General features: G+C 46.0%; 1 protein-coding gene across 3 annotated transcripts in view; it reads left to right on the top strand.

Annotated features, from left to right (window-relative positions):
- The first annotated feature begins 1,417 nt into the window (after window positions 1-1,417).
- Window positions 1,418-18,884, top strand: part of MISP (mitotic spindle positioning) — a 22,098-nt gene continuing 4,631 nt past the window's right edge. For 2 of the 3 annotated variants that reach the window (XM_069101346.1, XM_069101176.1), the window contains exons 1-2: window positions 1,418-1,525; window positions 17,142-18,884. The exon at window positions 17,142-18,884 is cut by the window's right edge and continues 248 nt beyond it. In XM_069101346.1, coding sequence (XP_068957447.1) covers window positions 17,287-18,884 — 1,598 coding nt within the window. In that variant the 5' untranslated portion in view covers window positions 1,418-1,525; window positions 17,142-17,286. The remainder of the gene's footprint in view (window positions 1,526-17,141) is intronic. The other variant, XM_069101268.1, reaches the window with a different exon arrangement.

Below are 18,884 nucleotides of genomic sequence, written 5' to 3'. Positions count from 1 at the left end.
GCTGGGAGGGCCCCTAGAATACAGAATGTCAGAGCTGGGAGGGCCCTTACAGCATGAAATGTAATGGCTGGGAGGGCCCTTAAAACACAGGCTGTCAGAACTAGGAGGGTCCTTAGAATAGGGAATGTCAGAGCTGGGAGGGCCCTTAGGACAAAGAAAATCAGAGCTGGGAGGGACCTTAGAACACAGGATGTCAGAGCTTGGGGGGCCCTTAGAATGCAGAATTTCAGAGCTGGGAGGGGCCCCAGAGGCTTCTCAAATCCAGTTTCCCTATTTGGTGGGGAAGTTGAGGTCTGGGCACAGGGAGGTGGTGGTGGTGGGGGGAAGCCCTTAAAAGAAACCCAGCGTGAAGGAAAGGCCAAGCCAGGAGTAGAACACTGTACCTTTTCTCCTAGTCTTCTTTCCTCCACCCCAATGTTGGCTTCCAGGGGTCTCCAAAGTCACACTATCAGCTGGAATCCCTGTCCTCTCTGCTGGTCCAGGAGAGACCTGCAAGAATCCAGGTGAATGTCATAGAGGGTTAGGGAGAAGGTAGCTTTGAATAGGAAGGGCCAGAGAGAGAGGTAGAGGTGGGTCCACTGGATGGCTAGGGAGGCTTAGCCCACAAGGCACATAATCTCTCTTTTCAAGTATCTGAGGAGATATTTGTAGGGAAAGGGTCAGACTTGTTTTGTCTGGCCTCAGCACACAAAATCAGGGGCAACGGGCATGAGAGGAATATGTAGGCTCTCCATAAGGCAGGACTTACAAAAAATTAGGTACATCCTGAAGTTGAACCGGCTGTGTCAGGTAGTAGTGAGTTTGCCATCACTAGGGATCTTCAAGCCGAGGTTGCAGGGCCATTCGTCAGGGATTTCCAAGGAATTCTGGCGCAGGGATCTAGGTTGGATTCCATTGTCCAGGGCCCTCCTGGGTCTGTGATTCTGGGCCTCATTTTTGAGAGCTTTCAGGTATGAGTGCCTTTGGGTAAATCCCTTTTCTTTGGGCACCTTGCTTCCTCATCTATAAAATTGGACTACGTGATTTCTGAAGTTCCTTCCAGCTTAGAATCTCTGATCCCAGCAATTTCCAAGTACTATTCAGCCCCTGACAAGCTATGAATGAACCCTGTTCTTCAAGCCTGGATTCAGGAGAGAGGATAAGATCACCTGGGGCCTACGGGGGCCAAGGGCTGACCCCACAGGCCCCCAGGCGCTGAGAAGCCTTGGCATTGGGCCTTGTGCCCGCCCCAGTCCTTGAATTCTGCCCACCTGAAGTAGGGGGGAGATATCATCTTTCTGGCCCCTCCTGCCCAACGGGACCTGGACTTTGTTTCAGGAGCCCCTGAGGGGGGCGGGGCAGGGGAACAGGGGAGCCAGGCTCTCAGGCCACACCTGCTCCCCTCCCTAGCAACCTGAGCAGCTGGGGCGGGGCCCCCGGAGGGTGTTTGGGGCTGGGCCAAGCTGGGAGTGGTCCTTTGGTCATTTCTGGCCAGGGACGTTGAGCCAGCGGTATCTGGGGAGCAGGGAGACCCAGCTCAGGGTCGGTAAGTGAGTTTCTGGAGGGCAGGAGGGGACCCCTGGCGGAGTGGAGCTATGGAGAGATGGAGGGGGTGGGGTGAGGTCTGCGAGATTGTTTCTGTGTGTGCCTCTGAGGGTGATTGTATGATTGTCTTTGTATGGGTCTTTGTGTGTTTCTGTGAGAGCGTGTGTATGTGTACATCTCTGTGTACCTAAAAGGTTGGAGTTCATGCTTGCTAAATGTCCTTCCCAGTTCTAAACTTCCTAATTCTGTGCATGGGTCTATGAATATGTTTGTGTTTTAGTCTGAGCAGGTGTTTCTGACTGTTACTGTAAATGTGTTCGTTTGTGTGGGGGAGGTGTATTTGGAAGGTGCATCTGCATAAATGTACGTCTGAGTATGAGATTGTATGGGAAGGGTGTAGAAGGAGACGGTACATTGTGTAAATAGGAGAGTTTGCATGAGATTGTCCTTGTACGTGTAAGTGGGAGTACATGACTCATAAGATTGTAGAATTTCAAGCTGAAAAGGATATTAGGGATGGTCTAGTCCAATCCTTTTAATTTTACAGTTGAAGAAACTGAGTCCCAGCATGGGGAAGGGGCATGTCCACAGAGGTAGTAAGTACCAGATTTGGGACTAGAACCCAGATGCAGGGCTCTGTCCACTCCACTGTCCCTTACTGTTCTGGCTGAGCCTTCGTGTGGATCAGGGCACGATTTACATGTCTCTCTTCTGCCCCTTCCCCATCTGGCTGTCCTGGGTTCTGTGGAATTGTCTCAGCTCTGAGGCCAGAAACTCCCTATCTACTTTACATGAAGAGAAACTTCCCAGCAGGGAGAAATATCTCAAAAGTGGAGCGGGCTGCTTGAAGAAATGGGGTCCTCTAAGTGATGTCCTTGTTTACTGGGTGGGTAGATTCTAGAGGAAAACCTCATTCAGATACAGGTTGGCCCAGGAGGCCTCTGAGGGCCCTTCAGACTGTGGGATTTGCTGTGATAGGACACTGAATGTCTAGGCTGGAAAGGATGTTTAGAACACAAAATATCAGAGTTGAGAGTGTGACCTTAGCTCACTGAATGTCAGAGCTGGGAAGATCTCTCAGGACATAGAACACAGAATGCCAGAATGTAAAAAAAATTAAGAAATGTTGGATGAGTCGGAAAGAACCCTAGAACAAAGAACATCAAATGTCACCGCTTTTTAAAAAAAAAATCTAAAAATATTGAGTGTTAGAACTGGAAAAACCTTAAAACAAAGAATACAAGAATGTCAGAGCTTAAAAAATAATCTAAAAATGTTGAATGTTAGAACTGGAAAAACCTTAGAACAGACATAGAATGTCAGAGTTGAAAGGGCCCATAGAAGTCATCTAGTAGGATTTGCCCATTTAGAGATGAAGGGACTGGGGCTTCGCCAGAAGGGGCAAGGGGTTCTTGGAATTCCTCATTGTCTTCTGGGCAGTGGCTTATCGGCATGGCCCAGATGCAACTAAATCCCTACTCATCCCCAGTATACCCTGCATGCCCTCTCTTGGCCTCAGCCTTCACTAGCAAACTTATAGCCTATAGGAACGATCCCTCCTTGGACTTAGTGAGGTGAGGTGAGGCAAGGCAGGGAGAGATGGTCTGTGAAATTTTGGCCAGGTAGTGACCTGGTGTTCACTCTGGTTGAGCAGCAGCCTCTGGTGGTTGGAATGATGTCTACTTAAATGCACGGCCTCCTCCTTGAGAAACCAGGTTGGGGCTGCCAACCTGTTGTAGGCTTTAGCAAAAGGTAAAGGCCACAATGAGCTATCCAAAGTCTTGTGGCTGAGAGGGAGAGACAGAGAGAGACAGAGACAGAGAGAGAGAGGGTTTGGAGTCATTACACAATCGGGGTCAGGGCTAAGGGTCTGGTTGGGACTGAGGTCAGGGGTTACTGTGATTAATCATTGGTTTGGGAACTGAAAAGAAATATATTAATTTTGTGGTATGATCCCTTTATTTTAAAGGGTCTTGTTTTTCCTTTTTTTCTTCCTCCCATGGGGGAGGGGGATAAGAAGGAGAAAATCAAGTCCTTGTTCATTTAAAAAAAATTAATTTTTATTTTAAAAGTAGACATAGGTGGTACAGTAGATAGAGCAGTGCCCTAGAATTAGGAAGACCTGGGTTCAAATTTGGCCTTAGACACTTATTGACTGTGTGATGCTGGGCAAGTAACTTAATCCTGATCACCTCAAACAAACAAAAAACAAAAAAGAGTGCAGATACAATTCTTTCATTTCAGAGAGATGAAAACGGAGATACACTGAGTTAGAGGGACTTATCCAAGGTCATACAAGTAGATTTAGAGCCAGAATTCAAACTAGGTCCTCTCACTTTAGATCCATTTTTTTCCTTTTCTCTCTTCTCTGCCCCCTTCTACCCCATAGTCTTCTTCTACTTCTTGTGAAAAATAAAAATAACATACATTTTCTTGTTCACTGTTCTTTCAAAGATACCTCAGCAAGAGTCAGAAGGAAAAAGTACTAGTATCCTTTGGGGAGAAAGAAAATAGTGAAAAAGAACACCAGATTTTTTTTGGAGGGGAGAGGATGTGGGAGGCAGTCAAAGTTAAATGACTAGTAAGTGTCCAAGGTTAGATTTGAACTCAGGTCCTCCTGAATACAGGGCTGATGTTCTATCCACATCAGATTTGAAGTCAGATTACCTTGGTTCAAATCCCAATTTTGTCACTGACTACCTATGCAATCTTGGACATATGTAAATTAACTTCTCTGGGCCTTGTTCTCTACCTTGATAAACCTTCCTCCAAGTTCCCTTCCAGCTTTCAATCTCTTACTTCCTGGAAGAGGTAAAAACTAAGCCTGGTTTGGGAGGAGAAGAGGTCCAGGCCTAATCAGGAAGGCAATAGAGGATGAATTCCAGTGGGCCAATATGACATCCAAGGTCACTGAGTTTCTAAGAGGAGCCCTTGGGTGGATCTCTGGCATGCTTGTTCTCCTTGGTTCCAAGGTTCTGTCTTTGGGGGCGGGGGGAGAGGTGGAAGGGAGAGGTCATAGCTATATGAAGTTTCTCTGGGTGGTGGCACTTGTTGGCATTGTAGTCTGGTTTCCCAAGAGACCTTTGACCCTTCCTGGATGGTGGCCAGTTTCAAGGAAGAGATAAGGAGTTTGAAATATGGCCCTTGGGCCATAAATACTCGTCAGACCCAGTTTCAGTAAGAGATGAGTTAGGGCAGCTGGGCCTTGACCTCACTCTAACAACTAGATCTTTCCAGAGAGGGGTTGACTTGCCTTGACAGGTGGGTTCTCCTTCCTTGAAGGTCTTAGATGTAGGTGATAAAACCATTTGTTGGGAGTGTCCTAGAGAGGTGTCCTTTGGTATTTAGATTGGCTGCTTGGGACCCCTTTGGTTTTCAATTCCAGGATTCTGTAACTTGTTGAATATTTTTTCCTACAAGGAAGGTCAGTGTTCCACTCAGATCCCAGAGGGCCAGAGCAAAGTCTGATCCATCTGTCTCCTACTCGGGGCCAAGTGTAGAGTGGACAGTAGTCTATCAATCAATCAATGCATTTATTAAGTGACTGCTATGTGTCCCTCTCTCTGCTAAAGTGCTGGGGATACAAAGGCAAACATGAAAGAGTCCCTGCCTTCAAGGAGCTTACATTCTAATGGAGGGAGACAGCATGGGTACAACAGTAAATATAAGTGTATACAGCATAACATGCAACATATACATAACATACATATGCATGTGTATGTGTATATATATGTATGTATAAATACAAATATATTTTAGGGGATGGATGGCCCCACTGGTAACTGTGGGACACAGTAGATAGAACACTGAACCTGGAATGAGGAAGACCTGAATTCAAATCCAACCCCAGACACTTACTACTAACTGTGTGACTATGGACAAGTCACTGAAACTTATTTTCCTCAGTTTCCTCAACTGTAAAGTGGAGATCATAATAGCACCTACCCCTGAGGCTTGTTGTAAAGATCAAATGAGATAATATTTGTAGAGTGCTTAGTATAGTACCTGGCATATGGTTGGCTTTAAATAATGCTTGTTTCCTTCCTTCCTTTCTTTCTCCTTTCCTCCTTCCTTCCTTCCTCTTCTTTGCATCATCCTTCCTTTCACTCCCTCTCTCCTTTCTCTTTCTTTCCTTCCTTCTTCCCTTCTTCCTCCTTCCTTCCTGCCCTCCTCCCTCTTTTCTTTCCTATAGACTAGGAAAAGGTTTCACGTTGAAGGTGGGAGCTTGAACCAGGTCTTGCAGTAAGTCAGAGATGCCAAGAGGCAGAGGAGAGGAGGAAGAGTGCTGGGGACAGCCCACACAAAGGCAGAGATATGAAATGTTGTGCTCGGACAGGGTCTCCCCACTACCAGTTTCTTTCTCAGTCTCAGAAATTCTTTCTTCTTAATAGTCTGACTCATGTAGCAATTCTTCCAGGAAGTTTTTTTCTTATTACTCACGCCTTGGGCTCCTGTCTGCTCTATTGCAGACCTTCTTGGCCCCCGGTAGGTGCTTCAATCCTGAATTTGACCCTGGATGATGGGAAGCTGGGTGCGGTTTTAGAAGAGCTTACTCAGAGCCAGAGCCTAAGATGGAATGTGAAAAGGTTTTTGTTTTTTTCTAAGTGGACGTCATCAGGACCCTATATAGGTTCATTAAGAACCAGTCATAGTAAACAAAGGGCAGTTAGGTGGTACCAAGGTGTGCAACAACTCTGGACCTGGAGTCAGGAAGACTCATCTTAATGATTTCAAATCTGGCCTCAGACACTTACTAGCTGTGTGACCCTGGGCAAGTCACTTAACCCTTTTTGCCTCAGTTTCCTCATCTGTAAAATGATCTGGAGAAGGAAATGGCGAATCAATTCAGTATCTTTACCAAGAAAAACCCCAAATGGAGTCACAAAAAGTCAGACATGACTGAACAACAACACTGTGTCCTTTTCTGAAGAAGGGAAAGGACACAAGCATTTATTAAGGACTCACTGTGTGCCATGAACTATATTAAGTGCTTTATAGATATTATTTCACTTGATAATAATATAATTCTAATTTGGTTACTAATCTGGTACACATAATTGAGGCATTTGACAAACTCCCATGAGAACCCTTCGGGAAAAGAGGAGAGATGTAGACTAAAAATTGATTAGATGATGGTTTGGAGGATTCAAAAACTGGTTGGGCTCCAATTATTTTTATTTTTATATTTTTTTGCTTTTTGGATGGCAATTGGGGCTAAGTGACTTGCCCAAGGTCTCGTGGTTAGTTTTTTGTGTTAAGTGTTTGAGGCTGGATTTGAACTCAGGTCCTCCTGACTGCAGGGCTGGTGCTCTATTTACTACACCACCTAGCCACCCCATGGGCTCCAATTATTAATGGATCAGTATCAACCTCATGGTATGTCTTTAGTAGAATGCCCTAAGGCTCTGGCTCTAGCCATGTGCTAGTCAACATTTTTTGTCAATTAATTATATAATATAAGGATTAACTATATAAAGAATTGCCACCCTTATCAAATTTGCAGAGACCAAAGGGATGGCTGATACCATTGGAAGACTACATCAGAATGCAAAAAAAGTCTCAACAGCTTAGGATGATGGGCAAAATCTAGTACAATGGATTTTAATAGGAATGAATATCAAGTCTTACCCTTGGACTGAAAAAAAAAATCCACTGTGGCTTTGGGTAAGCTGGAAAGAGGCAGATTTCTAACCCTGGTGCCATTTGGCAGATGGAGAAATTGAGACACACTGGGGAACTGACTTGTCTAAGGTCTTCAATGTGACTTCAAAGGTTACATGGTGAGTTGGACAAAGCTGGAATAAAATCTAGGACTTTTGGCACCTGCCTTGTCTCTCAGGATCCTCAAGTCTCCTGCTCCTGTTTGGGAGGAAGAAAAAAGAAGGAAGGCAGGGACAATTGTGTGGGGGCACCATGGATCTCCAACTGTAGTCATTCATCCTTGGGAGGTAAACTGAGACCCAGAGAAGGATTTCTCTTCCCAGTTCTACCACCTTAATTCTTATTCTCTCTCTCCCAAGATTATTGTGAAGATTAGATGAGACAGACAGATGGATACAAGGAAGGAAGGATTGAGAGAGGGAAGAGACTTTAAAAACTCAAACAACTATATAGATGACAGTTTTAGTCATTCTTTAGTCATTCATATCTCTACTTTCCTGCTCAGGGCTTCCATTCTCCATCTGTAACATGGGAGGGAGGAAGGAAAAGGAGGACAGATTTTCACTGGCACCTTCTGTTGGTACAAACTGGCTAATTTTCAAGTGGTATAGAGGTATAGAGAGCAGTAGTGCAGACCTTGGAGAAAGAAGGCTAGTTGGAAAGTCATAATTAGGTTCTAGACCAAGCTGGGGGTGAAGTGGCAGGATATAAACCAAGTAGGGCTTTAACATCATCCCACCTCCCTGAGTCAAACAGGGTAATGTCCGCAAGAGGCTCTGGGACAGGGCCAAGGCAAGATAAGGTTCACCCTTGTGTATGAGGTCATAGCCCAAGGTGGAAAGGAACAGAAGTGGGAATGAAGAGCCCTGGTTTCTAGTCCTAAATTCTCTGTATACACTTGGGTAAATAATTCCTTTTCTCTAGGTCTGTCTCAAGTAGTCTGGGGATTTAAGGAGGTTTTTTGTTGTTGTTTTTTAAATCAAGATTCAGACAAGTATTAGATATGCTTTACCTTTGACTAGGGAAAGCTCAAGATTTAACACAAGCCATCTAGAGATTGGAGCAGGGACAATAAATGAGACATGCATGGAGCCTGGGTGGTTTGCTTGGAACCTCATGAAGGAGGAAGAAGGGGAAGAGAGATCAGTGTTGGCCATCCAGGAGACTGACTGACCTTGTATTTGGTCAACATCTTTTTTTTTTGGAGGGGTAGTTGGGGTTAAGTGACTTGCCCAAGGTCACACAGCTACTAAGTGTTAAGTGTCTGAGGCCAAATTTGAATTCAGGTCCTCCTGACTCCTGGGCTGGTGCTCTATTCACTGTGCCACCTAGGCGACCCTTGGCCAACATCTTCTAAAGGAGATAGCATGTAAAGCACTTTGCAGTGCCATAAATGCTAACCTCATCACACCTCCTTTTTTATGTGAAGGATGGCTGCCTCTTTAGTCACTTCCCTGCTTGGGCAGTTGTCTGATTGCCCCTGCCCAATGGGGAGGTGTCATTGGACAGTAAAAGAGTCCTGACTTGGCATTCAGAGGACCTGTCTTCAAATCTATTTCTGCTTCTTACTGTCTCTCTAACTTTGAGGAATTCATTTAACTCCCATGGAACACCCTGAGTTCTTTCATTTATTAAAAAGGAGGGTTTATTCAATTAAATAGAACTTCCATATTTGGGTTTATGTTAATATAAAAGTTCTGTGACTTCAAAAAATCTTGTCATTTCCCCAACTATAGTGGACAATAGAGCTGTACTACATTGTGTTTCAAGTTGTAACCTATATGTGAATTTCCATGATACGTATAGATTGAAAAACACAGGGATTTAAAGTTGAACTCATTGATGACTAAAAGATTTCATATTGGTCTAAGGGGGAAAAAATGTTTCCATACCTTTGAATATTACCAAATATGAGAGATCTTTTTAGTGCAATACAAAGCGCGTTGCTGTTTTTGAGTTTATATACAAAATATATTTTTGCCTTGATTTTTTACACTAATAAGAAATTCAGAATTTTAAAAAAACAAAAACAAAAACTGAGGGGGGTGGGACCCACCCAAGGCCCTTGAGGTCCCATGACCTGGTTAATACATCTCTGAAGTCCCTAGGGAGAATCCAGTGGTGCTTTGGCTGAACAGGCAGAGATGTGGATCTCCAGTGTGAACATGGTGGAGTTGGAAGAGGGGATATATCCAGGGTCAGGGGCAGAGGCAGTGGCAGCCTACCACACTCTGAGAGAGGCCCCCCCAAATCAGAGATGCTTTTTAAAAAACCTGTGATCCTGTGCTCTTTCACAAAAGTCCCCTTAATAATGCCTTCTCCCTCCTCAAATTGTCCCCAGGAGAGCTGCTGAGGATTTCTGAGCAAAGGAGTAACCCTGAGAGGATCTTTTCTATGCATAGAAAAGATAGTGACCACATTATAAAGCGTGAATTGGAGTGAGGAACATACCCAGGCAGGAGGTAATGAGGGCCTGAAATGGAGTGGTTATGGCATGCATAGACAGGAGAGGACAGATGGGAGAAATATGGAGATGGAGTCAGTAAGACCTGGTCACTATCAGTCAGCCAGTCAGTAATTATTATTTTTTGTTGGAGGGCAATTAGGGTTAAGCGACTTGCCCAAGGTCACATGGCTAGTTTTTGTGTTAAGTGTCTGAGGCCAGATTTGAACTCAGGTCCTCCTGACTCCAGGGCCGGTGCTCTATTCACTGTGCCATGTAGCCGTCCCAGTCAGTAATTATTTATTAAATTGCTACCATGTACCAGGCTCTGTGCTAAGCCCTGGAGATACATAGAATGGCAAAAAGAGAACCCCGGCCCTTGGGAAGGTGTGTGGGGATGTAAGAGATGAAGGGGAGAGAGAAAACTCAAAGATGAACCCCAAGGTTATGAATATGGGAGTCTGACTGAATAACACAGTCAGGGCAAATTTAGAAGGAGGAAAAAGACAATGAGCTCTGCTCTGGACATGTTGACTTAGAGGCATCTACAATACCCCCAAGTGGAACTAACTCTTGGGGATTTGGACATGCGGGCCTCCAGCTCAGCAATGAGGTTAGGCCTAGCCACTTTTTATTTCAGAGTCATAGACCTGAGGCTGGAAGGGACCAACCCATCTTGTCTTCTCCAGCAGATTGCCCCTTTTGTCATCCCGACTCCCCCACTAATCTTCAGTTTCTCTCTTCATGTTGCAAAATCTCAGTGGGGTCCTCACCACAACAAGGAAATCTTTTTCTAACTCCCTAATGGATTTTCTCTCCCATTCACCACACACAGAATCTTTTCCAGACCTTTTCATCCCTTCTCAAACCTCCCAGGGCAGCCCCCTTTCCCTCCCCTCTCTGCTGAAAACCTTGCCTCATATTTCACTGAGGGCATTTGCTGAGAGCTCCCTCTTCTCCCCTCTTCCTCAGTTCACATCACACAGGTGCCTTCCCCCACCATCTTCTCCTTCAGCCCTGACTCTCCTGGAAAGTCAGCCCAGGCAAACTCCTTAAAATTCCATCCCATTTTCTTCAGCATATTACTCTTTAAATATTCTGGAACCAGGAGTCAGGAAGACCAGAGTTCAAGTGTGGCCTCAGACACTAGCTATGTGACTCTGGGCAAGTCACTTAACCTCTGTCTGCCTCAATTTTCTCCTCTGTAAGTGAGGATAATAATAGCACCTATCTGCCAGGGTATCGGGAGCATCAAATGAGCTAACAGAGACTGACACAGTTAGTTCCCAACATGCCCATGGCTCCCCAGTCTACAAAGAACCCTCCCTTGTTCCAGATATCCCTGGTAGTTGTCTGGTGTCTCTCCTCCCTTTTCTGTCTAAACTCCTTGAAAAAACACAGTCTACACTAGCTCCTTTCCTCTCACTCTCTTAGCTCTATGCAGTCTGGCTTCTGAACTTAGCGTTTGACTGAACTCATCATCAGTTGTTTTCTCTAAGGTGGTTAATGATCTTTTTTTTTCCTTTTTGGAGGGTAATTGGGGTTAAGTGACTTGCCCAAGGTCACACGGCTAGTAAATGTTAAGTGTCTGAGGCCGGATTTGAACTCAGGTCCTCCTGACTCCAGTGCTCTATTCACTGTGCCACCTAGCTGCCCCATTAATGATATCTTAATCGCCCAATCCAATGGCCTTTTCTCAGTTCTCACCCTTCTTGACCTCTCTGTAGCCTGGGATACTACCGGGCATCCTCTTGGGCTTAATGTTCTCTGCCCTCCAGGTTTCCCCATCCCTGCTCTCTCCTGGTTCTCTTCCTACCTGTCTGCCCGCTCCTTCTCAGTCTTCATGCAGGTCATGCTCACTAACTGTGGCTACTTCCCAAGGCTCTATTTTGGGCTCTCTTACCTTCTCCCTCTGTTACTATTTTGCTTGATGATGTCATCAGTTCTCACAGATTCAATTATCTTCTTTATGTGGATGAGGATTGAGAAAAGGCCATTGAATCTAGCAACTAAGAGATCCTTAGTAACTTTGGAGGGAGCAATTTCAATGGTGATGAGGTCTGACCTATTTAACCAGTTCTGATCTCTATTCTCAGGGCATCTAGGTGGCATAGGGTGTGGAGTCAGGAAGAATTGAGTTCAAATTCAACCTCAGATATATACTAACTGTGTGACCCTAGGCAAGTCACTTCACTTTGTTTGCCTCAGTTTCCCCATCTGTAAAAATGAGCTGGAGAAGGAAATGGCAAAACACTCCAGCATCTTTGCCAAGAAAACCCCAGATGGGGTCCTTAAGAATTGGACACTACTGAAAACAACTCAACAACAGCTTCTCTTCTGACCTCAAATCTATCCTATCCAACTATCCTTCATCTGGAACTGAATGTCCTATAGACAGCTTAAATTCAACGTGTCCAAAACAGAATTCATTATCTTTCCCTTGAAATCTTCTCCTCTTCTTAACTTCTATATTAACGTTCAGAAAATCACCATCCTTCCGGTCCCCCCAAGCTCACAACCTAAGTGTCGTCCTTCACTTATCACTTTTTCTCATTCTTCTGTTAAGTCCTATCAATTTTACTTTCTCAACATCTCTAGTATATGCCTCTTTTTTCTGATCTGATGTAGTAGATAGAATACTGGGCCTGGAGTCAGGAAGACCTGAGTCCAAATCTGGCCTCAGACACTTCCTAGCTGTGTGACCCTGGGCAAGTCACTTTACTCTGCCTCAGTTTCCTCATCTGTAAAATGAGCTGGAGGAGGAAATGGCAAACTGCTCCAGTATCTCTGCCAAGAAAACCCCAAATGGAGTTGGATGTGACCAAAATGACTAAATGACAATGGCAAAAACATTTCTACCCTCATTGGATTTTTCTAGCCCTGCCAGCTATCATCCTGTATCTTTTCTGCCCGAAATCTTCTGTTACTGTAGAGGGCAACACCATCTTCTCAGTCCCTCATACCCACAATGTATGAGTCATCCTGGACACTCCTTATATTGAAGCTGTTAACAAGACTTGTTGAGTTTGCCTTTGCAGCATCTCTCAAAAATGTCCCCTTCTCACCTATAACAGTGCCCCCCCCTCTAGTATAAGACTCATCACTTTACTCCTGGATTATTTCAAGAGCCTCTGGATTGGGGGGGGGGGAGAGTCCCACCTGCCTCAAGTCTCTCCCTACTCCATCCATCCTCCATTCAGCCACTAAAGTGATTTTTTTTTGAGGGGGGAAGGCAAGGCAATTGAGTTTAAGTGATTTCCCCAAGGTCACACAGCTGGTAAGTGTGTCAGGTGTCTGAGGCTGGATTTGAACTCAGGTCCTCCTGACTCCAGGGCCAGCGCAATATTCACTACACCACCTAGCTGCCCCTAAAGTGATTTTTCTAAAGCATGGTTTTGATCATATTGCCACTCAGTAAACTCCAGTGGCTTTCTGTTGCCTCCAGGAGCAAATACTAAATTCTCTGCTTGGCATTCAAAGCCCTTCATACCCTAGCCCCCTACTACCTTTCCAGTCTTTCTACACCTGACTTTGAAACAAAAACTTTTAGATCAGTGACACTGGTCTCCTAGTTTCGTGAACAAGACACTCCCATCTCTCAGCTCTGGGAATTCACTCTGGTTCTCCTCCATGCCTGAAATGTTCTCCCTCTTTCCTCAACCCCTCTTCATTCTAATAGGTTTCCTGCATTAATTATTTCCTATTTATTCTGTATATAGATAGGCTTGCTTTGTAGATGTTTGTTTGAATATGGTCTCCCCTATCAGATTATAAACTCCTTGAGGGCAGGAACTGTCTTTTACCTCTTTTTGTATCCTCAGCACTTAGCATAGTACCTGACACATAGAAAGTGCTTAATAAATGTTTATTTAGGGGTGGCTAGGTGTTGTAGTGAATAGAGCACCGGTCCTGGAGTCAGGAGGACCTGAGTTCAAATCTGGCCTCAGACACTTAACACAAAAACTAGCCGGGTGACCTTGGGCAAGTCTCTTAACCCCAATTGCCCTCAAAAAACAAAAAAAAGCAAAAAAATAAAAAATAAATGTTTATTTATTGATTAATTCATGATCTATAAAAAGTTTGAGGGACATAATTTCTGGGCAATCAGTCATTTTATTAATTATGGGTAGCAAGTAATTAATAAAAGGATGTCATTTGGCCTTCTCTTGTAAATCAAAGATAAATCATGGAGGCTTCTCAATGCCTATAATGCCCTTGGAAGGGTTGGTATTTCTAACAGGCAGCAATCAACTCTGACTAGTTAACAATTAATGAGAGAATGAATATTACAATGAGAGGTGGACCTATTCTAATGAGGGGCTGGGGGGGACCTGACTTTGATGATGTCATTCTTGCTCCCAGACCACCCCCAATCTAGATAATCTAGAGCAATCTAGATGAAAGAATCTAAATCCACCCCCCACGCTTGCCAGAATAGAACACAATGGGCCAGAATTTACCTAGATTGGATTCTTTTTGCTCCTTTCACTGTTTCCCCAGTTTCGGTGCGTTCTCAAACAAGACTGAGGAGAATGTTAAATCCAGTCTCATCATCAGCCCTGTTCTTCAGATGCTGGCTAAATAACCCACAAAGGGCTGATTTCTGAATGAAGAAATAGAAAAGGGAAAAATCTTAATCTTGATCAACAATTGGTTACTAATATAAGAAATAATCATTTCTCTCAAACTGATTGACAAATGCTTTTTGAGGCAGCAGGATAGCATAGTGGACAGAGCGTTGGATTTGGAATCAGGAAGACATGAATTCAAATCCTACCTTAGACATTTACTAGCTGTGTGACCCTGGGCAAGTCAACCTCCCAGTCTCAGTTTCCTCAAATGTAAATGGGGCTACTAATACCATCTGCCTTTCTGGCTTGTGGTGATAATGTTTATAAAATGCTTTCGAACCATCTAGTCCTGTCGGTGGCTGTTGTTTTTGTTGCCTGGCAATGAGATAAGGAGGCAATAAATGCAGAACAGAAGGATTGATAAGCAGAAGTCAAGGCCCAGTCATGAGTCTGGAGTAGGTCAGATCAGTGCGATTTTGTGTTTTCTCCAACAGCTTTGAAGGAGGAATAGAGAAACCGGATTGTGGATGACTGAGGTATGATAAGGATTCACAGGGTGGTTGTGTCGGAAGTGGAGGTCATTGGAGTCCAAGAGGTTGAGTGATTGAGAGGTGGAGGGGCCAGAGGAGTCAACAACATGAATATTGAAATCCCCTGGGAGAGGAGTCTTGGGATGGGGTAGAGATGGAGAATAAGAAGATGATGGACTCATTGAAAATGTTGGGAGAATGAATTAGAAGAGGTCCTTCTACCACAGCAAAACAGCTTCATTTATTCAAAGCATTCATTAATATGTACAAATGCAAAACCAAAACCATCCTTGCCCTCTTGTTCCATTGGGAAAAACAAGATGAACACAGATACATTTAAACAAAATGTATGCAACGTACTGTCAGAGAGAGAGAGGGAGAGAGCTGGACACCAGCAGTGGAGGGATCCAGCTATACTTCTTGTAGGAAGGGACCTTGAAGGCTCAACCGTGAGGGGTTCTGTGAGGTGGAGGTAAGGAGGGAGAACATTCCAAACATGGAGGACTCCAGAGAAAAGGCGTGGAAGTGGGAGATGGGAGAGGGAATGTGTTACGCGATGAACAACATTTGGATGAACATTAGAGCTACTGAAGAAGAGTATGAATAAATGAAAGAAAAAGCATTGTTAAGTGCATTGTGCTAAGTGCCGGGGATGCATGTACTAAAGGGATGACAGTCCTTGCCCTAGGGAGCTTACTTTCTGATTGAGGGAGGAGCCACACATGGAGGGCCAGGGATGGTGATTAGAGCCTTAGGTGGGTACATTAACACTCTTCTCACCATCAAATGCCAGACTGATTTAAGTATGACTCCAGAACTGAGAAGCTGAGGGGGACAGGGAGAGCATTGCCAGACAGCCGGCAGAAAAACAGGAAGATGGCCAGGAAGTAAAGCACCACAAGCTTGAGGACAGGGACGGTCTTTTGCCTCCCCCCCCCCCATATCCCCAGGGCTTAGCAGGGGCCTGACACACAGTAGGTGCTCACTATGTGCTTGTTAATGTGACTTGACTTGGCTGGAGCCCCCCTAGATGTAGGGGATCATATGAGTGATAAACCTGGAAAGGTTGCCCATGGTCAGATTGGGAAGGGCTTTCAAAAGTCAGACAGAGGCAGGTGTTTGTTATCTATCTGGTCACAGAGAAAAAAAAGGGGAAACAATAGAAGTTCTGGAGGGCAGTAAAAATGAATGAGGAGGGGGCGGCCAGGTAGCACAGCAAGTAAGAGCACCGACTCCAGTGTTGAGAAGACCTGGAGATCGAATCCCGGGCTCAGACGCTCAGCACCACACCCAGAAATGACTGGCCGTGTAACCTTGAGCAAGTTACTTAACCCCAATTGCTTTAAAAAAAAAAAAATGAATGAGGAGGTTTGATCAAAATGGATTGAATGGATCTAAAAAGTGGGAAGCTGGGGCGACTAGGTGGTGCAGCCCTGGAGTAAGGAGGATCTGAGTTCAACTCTGACCTCAGACACTTAATACATTTACTAGCTGTGTGACTTTGGGCAAGTCACTTAACCCCAATTGCCCTGCCGTCCCCCTCCAAAAAGCAAAAAATAAAAAGTGGGAAGCTGACTGAGGAATGGTGGTAGAGGGAAGGTCTGAAGGCAGCAGGGTCAAAGGAGGGGTGAGTCTGCCCATCCTCCTGGTGCTCTGAGTCAGGCATAGACATGGCAATCATTGGGGAACCACTGGGGAGAGTTGCCCACCATTTGGGGGGGGGTGCTGTCCTCAGGATGGAACCAGGGAGATGTGAGCGAAAAGCAAGGAGAGAGAAGAAATGGAGGTTGGAAAGTAAGAAGATGGAGAATTTATGAGGAGCAGGGCAGAGGTTCCAAAGAACATACTAAAAGGTGTAGAAAATGAGAGAGCCTGGTTAAAGTCAGAATGGGGAGATAAAAGGCTCATTCAAAAAAGGGTAAGGGAGGGGTGGCTAGGTGGCGCAGTGAATAGAGCACCGGCCCCAGAGTCAGGAGGACCTGAGTTCAAATCCGGCCTCAGACACTTGACACACTTACTAGCTGTGGGACTTTGGGCAAGTCATTTAACCCCAATTGCCCTCCAAAAAGCAAAAAAAAAAGGGGGGGGGGTGTAAGGGATCCTGCTATACTATAGCAGGGAAGGACAGGACCTTCACACTTTGGCATTGAGATCAGATGACTGCATTAGATGCTAAAGGCCTGGCAGCTCTGACAGTCTGTGTTCTAAGGGCCCTCTCAGCTCTGACAATCTGTGTTCTAAAGGCCCTCCCAGCTCTGACATCCTGGGTGCTAAGATATTTTCAAGTCTGGTATAAAATACAAACTCATCTGTATTCTGAAGGCCTTGCAACTCTGGAATTTTGTGGTTCTGTGAATGAGGTGGATGTTTTAAAAAGGCATAAATAACCTCATATGTTATGTTCCTACATAGAGAGGTCCCATAGAGAGCTCAGAGCTGTCCCTCCCTTCTAGACGAAGAGAGTCAGTGGACTGACCCAGAAGCAAGAGAAAACACCGACCTTGAAAAGGGTCTAGAGACTTGGGAGGAGCCAGTAGACGCAGAATCTTCCAACAAGATGGACCGAGTGACCAGGTACCCCATCTTAAGCATTCCCCACTCATCCAAGGTCAGTGACCTGTCCCCTGACCTGGAAAGCCACTACACCTTTGACATTGTTCAGGTGGAGTCCGTGTCTCCGGACTGGGGCAAGAACATGGATGAAATGGATGCTGGTGGCCAATGCTTCAGATTTAACCCAGAGGAGACCTCGGGCATTAGAATGGTAACTGTCACTCGGGAAACTGTCCCCATGCCCCACGTGGTCAAGGAGACGCAGCATGTCCTGACTGAAAACTATAGTGCCAACCAGCGGGCCCCTGCTTGGCAGCGAAAGTCCCAGGTAGAGGTACTGAAGGCAGGACCTACCTACACCCTCCAAGCTTACCCAGAGGAGCGGCACCCTGGGAAGTTGTACTCTGGGGAGGAAGAGGAGGAGGAACAGCAAGTGTATCGCCTGGACCCTGGTGAAAACGCCTTTCCAAAGAGGAGGAGGGATCTAGAACGGGAGCGAGAGGCAGTCATCCGAGGCCAGGTGGTGAAGAGGAGCGCCACGGTGGCCACTCGGTGGAGCTCCCAAGAGGAGCTGGACAAGATCGACTCTGGCCGGGAGCCCTCCCCCACCTTGGCCTCCGACTCCGAGAATGCGGTAGATACCGAGCAGATTAACTTCCTGGCTGCCCGGAAGCAGTTCCTGAATTTGGAGAAGCTGACCTCCAACTCCCAGCCCCCTCAGAAGCCCATGGGGAGGCCCACCAAGAGCGTGAGGGCATCCCCTGAAGCAGGCCAGGCTAATGATGACCAAAGCGTCAGATCCTATTGGTTCAGTCGGGCTGACCTGACCAACGGTTATACTGCCTCCATCAAGGCCCCAGGGAAGGACAACGCCGAGGAGGTGCCACCAGAATTGGTTCTCTCTGATGAGGGACCAAAGGAGACGCCCATTGAGAGGGAGATCCGGCGGGCTCAGGAGCGGGAGGCTGACCTTCGGCAGCAGCGGGGGCTGCAGCGGTCTGACAGCCGGGACGAGCTGGTGGAGGTCCCGGCCAGGCCTCTGCTGTCCAACGTAAACCTGATCTTCACTCCAGCACCCAAGAAAGGCAAAGAGATGGGACGGCCGTCATCCTTATACATTCAGAGGGAGATAGCCCTGGACACAAAGCGTGAGGAAGACCACCGCCGACAAGCTGGACTCTCCGAGCCCATCATCCACGCCAACAGAGCCTCCACACCGAGCCCGCTGGCCAAAGACTCAGAGCTCCCCACAGAAGCCCCCAAGATAAGGCGAGTGCAGAGCTCTGACTCCATTCTGAGTCTGACTTCTGACACCCATCCAGTAAAGGCCACCATGGAAGGAAGGAAGATTAATCGCATTCCATTGGAGGCCTACCAGCCTTACCTGACCCCAGATAGCACCAAGAAGGAATTCTCGTCTTATTCTTCCTACAAACAGAGTTCCTCACTGGGCTCTGGGGGCCACACTATGGGCTCCAAGAGGGAGGAACGTGTGGGCACACCTCTACCCTCCTCACAAAAGGCATCCTGGGGTGCGGAGCAGATCAGGGAACACCCCCAGAAGTCACTGGCCTCCACCATTCCAAGGCAGGAGCCATGGAG

This window comes from Petaurus breviceps, unplaced genomic scaffold (genome assembly GCF_028583685.1).
Source record: "Petaurus breviceps papuanus isolate PSGF00001 unplaced genomic scaffold, PetGlider_PUasm1.0 103, whole genome shotgun sequence".
In the NCBI taxonomy this organism is placed as follows: Eukaryota; Metazoa; Chordata; class Mammalia; order Diprotodontia; family Petauridae; genus Petaurus; species Petaurus breviceps.
The sequence above is the reverse complement of the archived record's forward strand: the minus strand, read 5'-3'. Positions and strand labels throughout refer to the sequence as shown.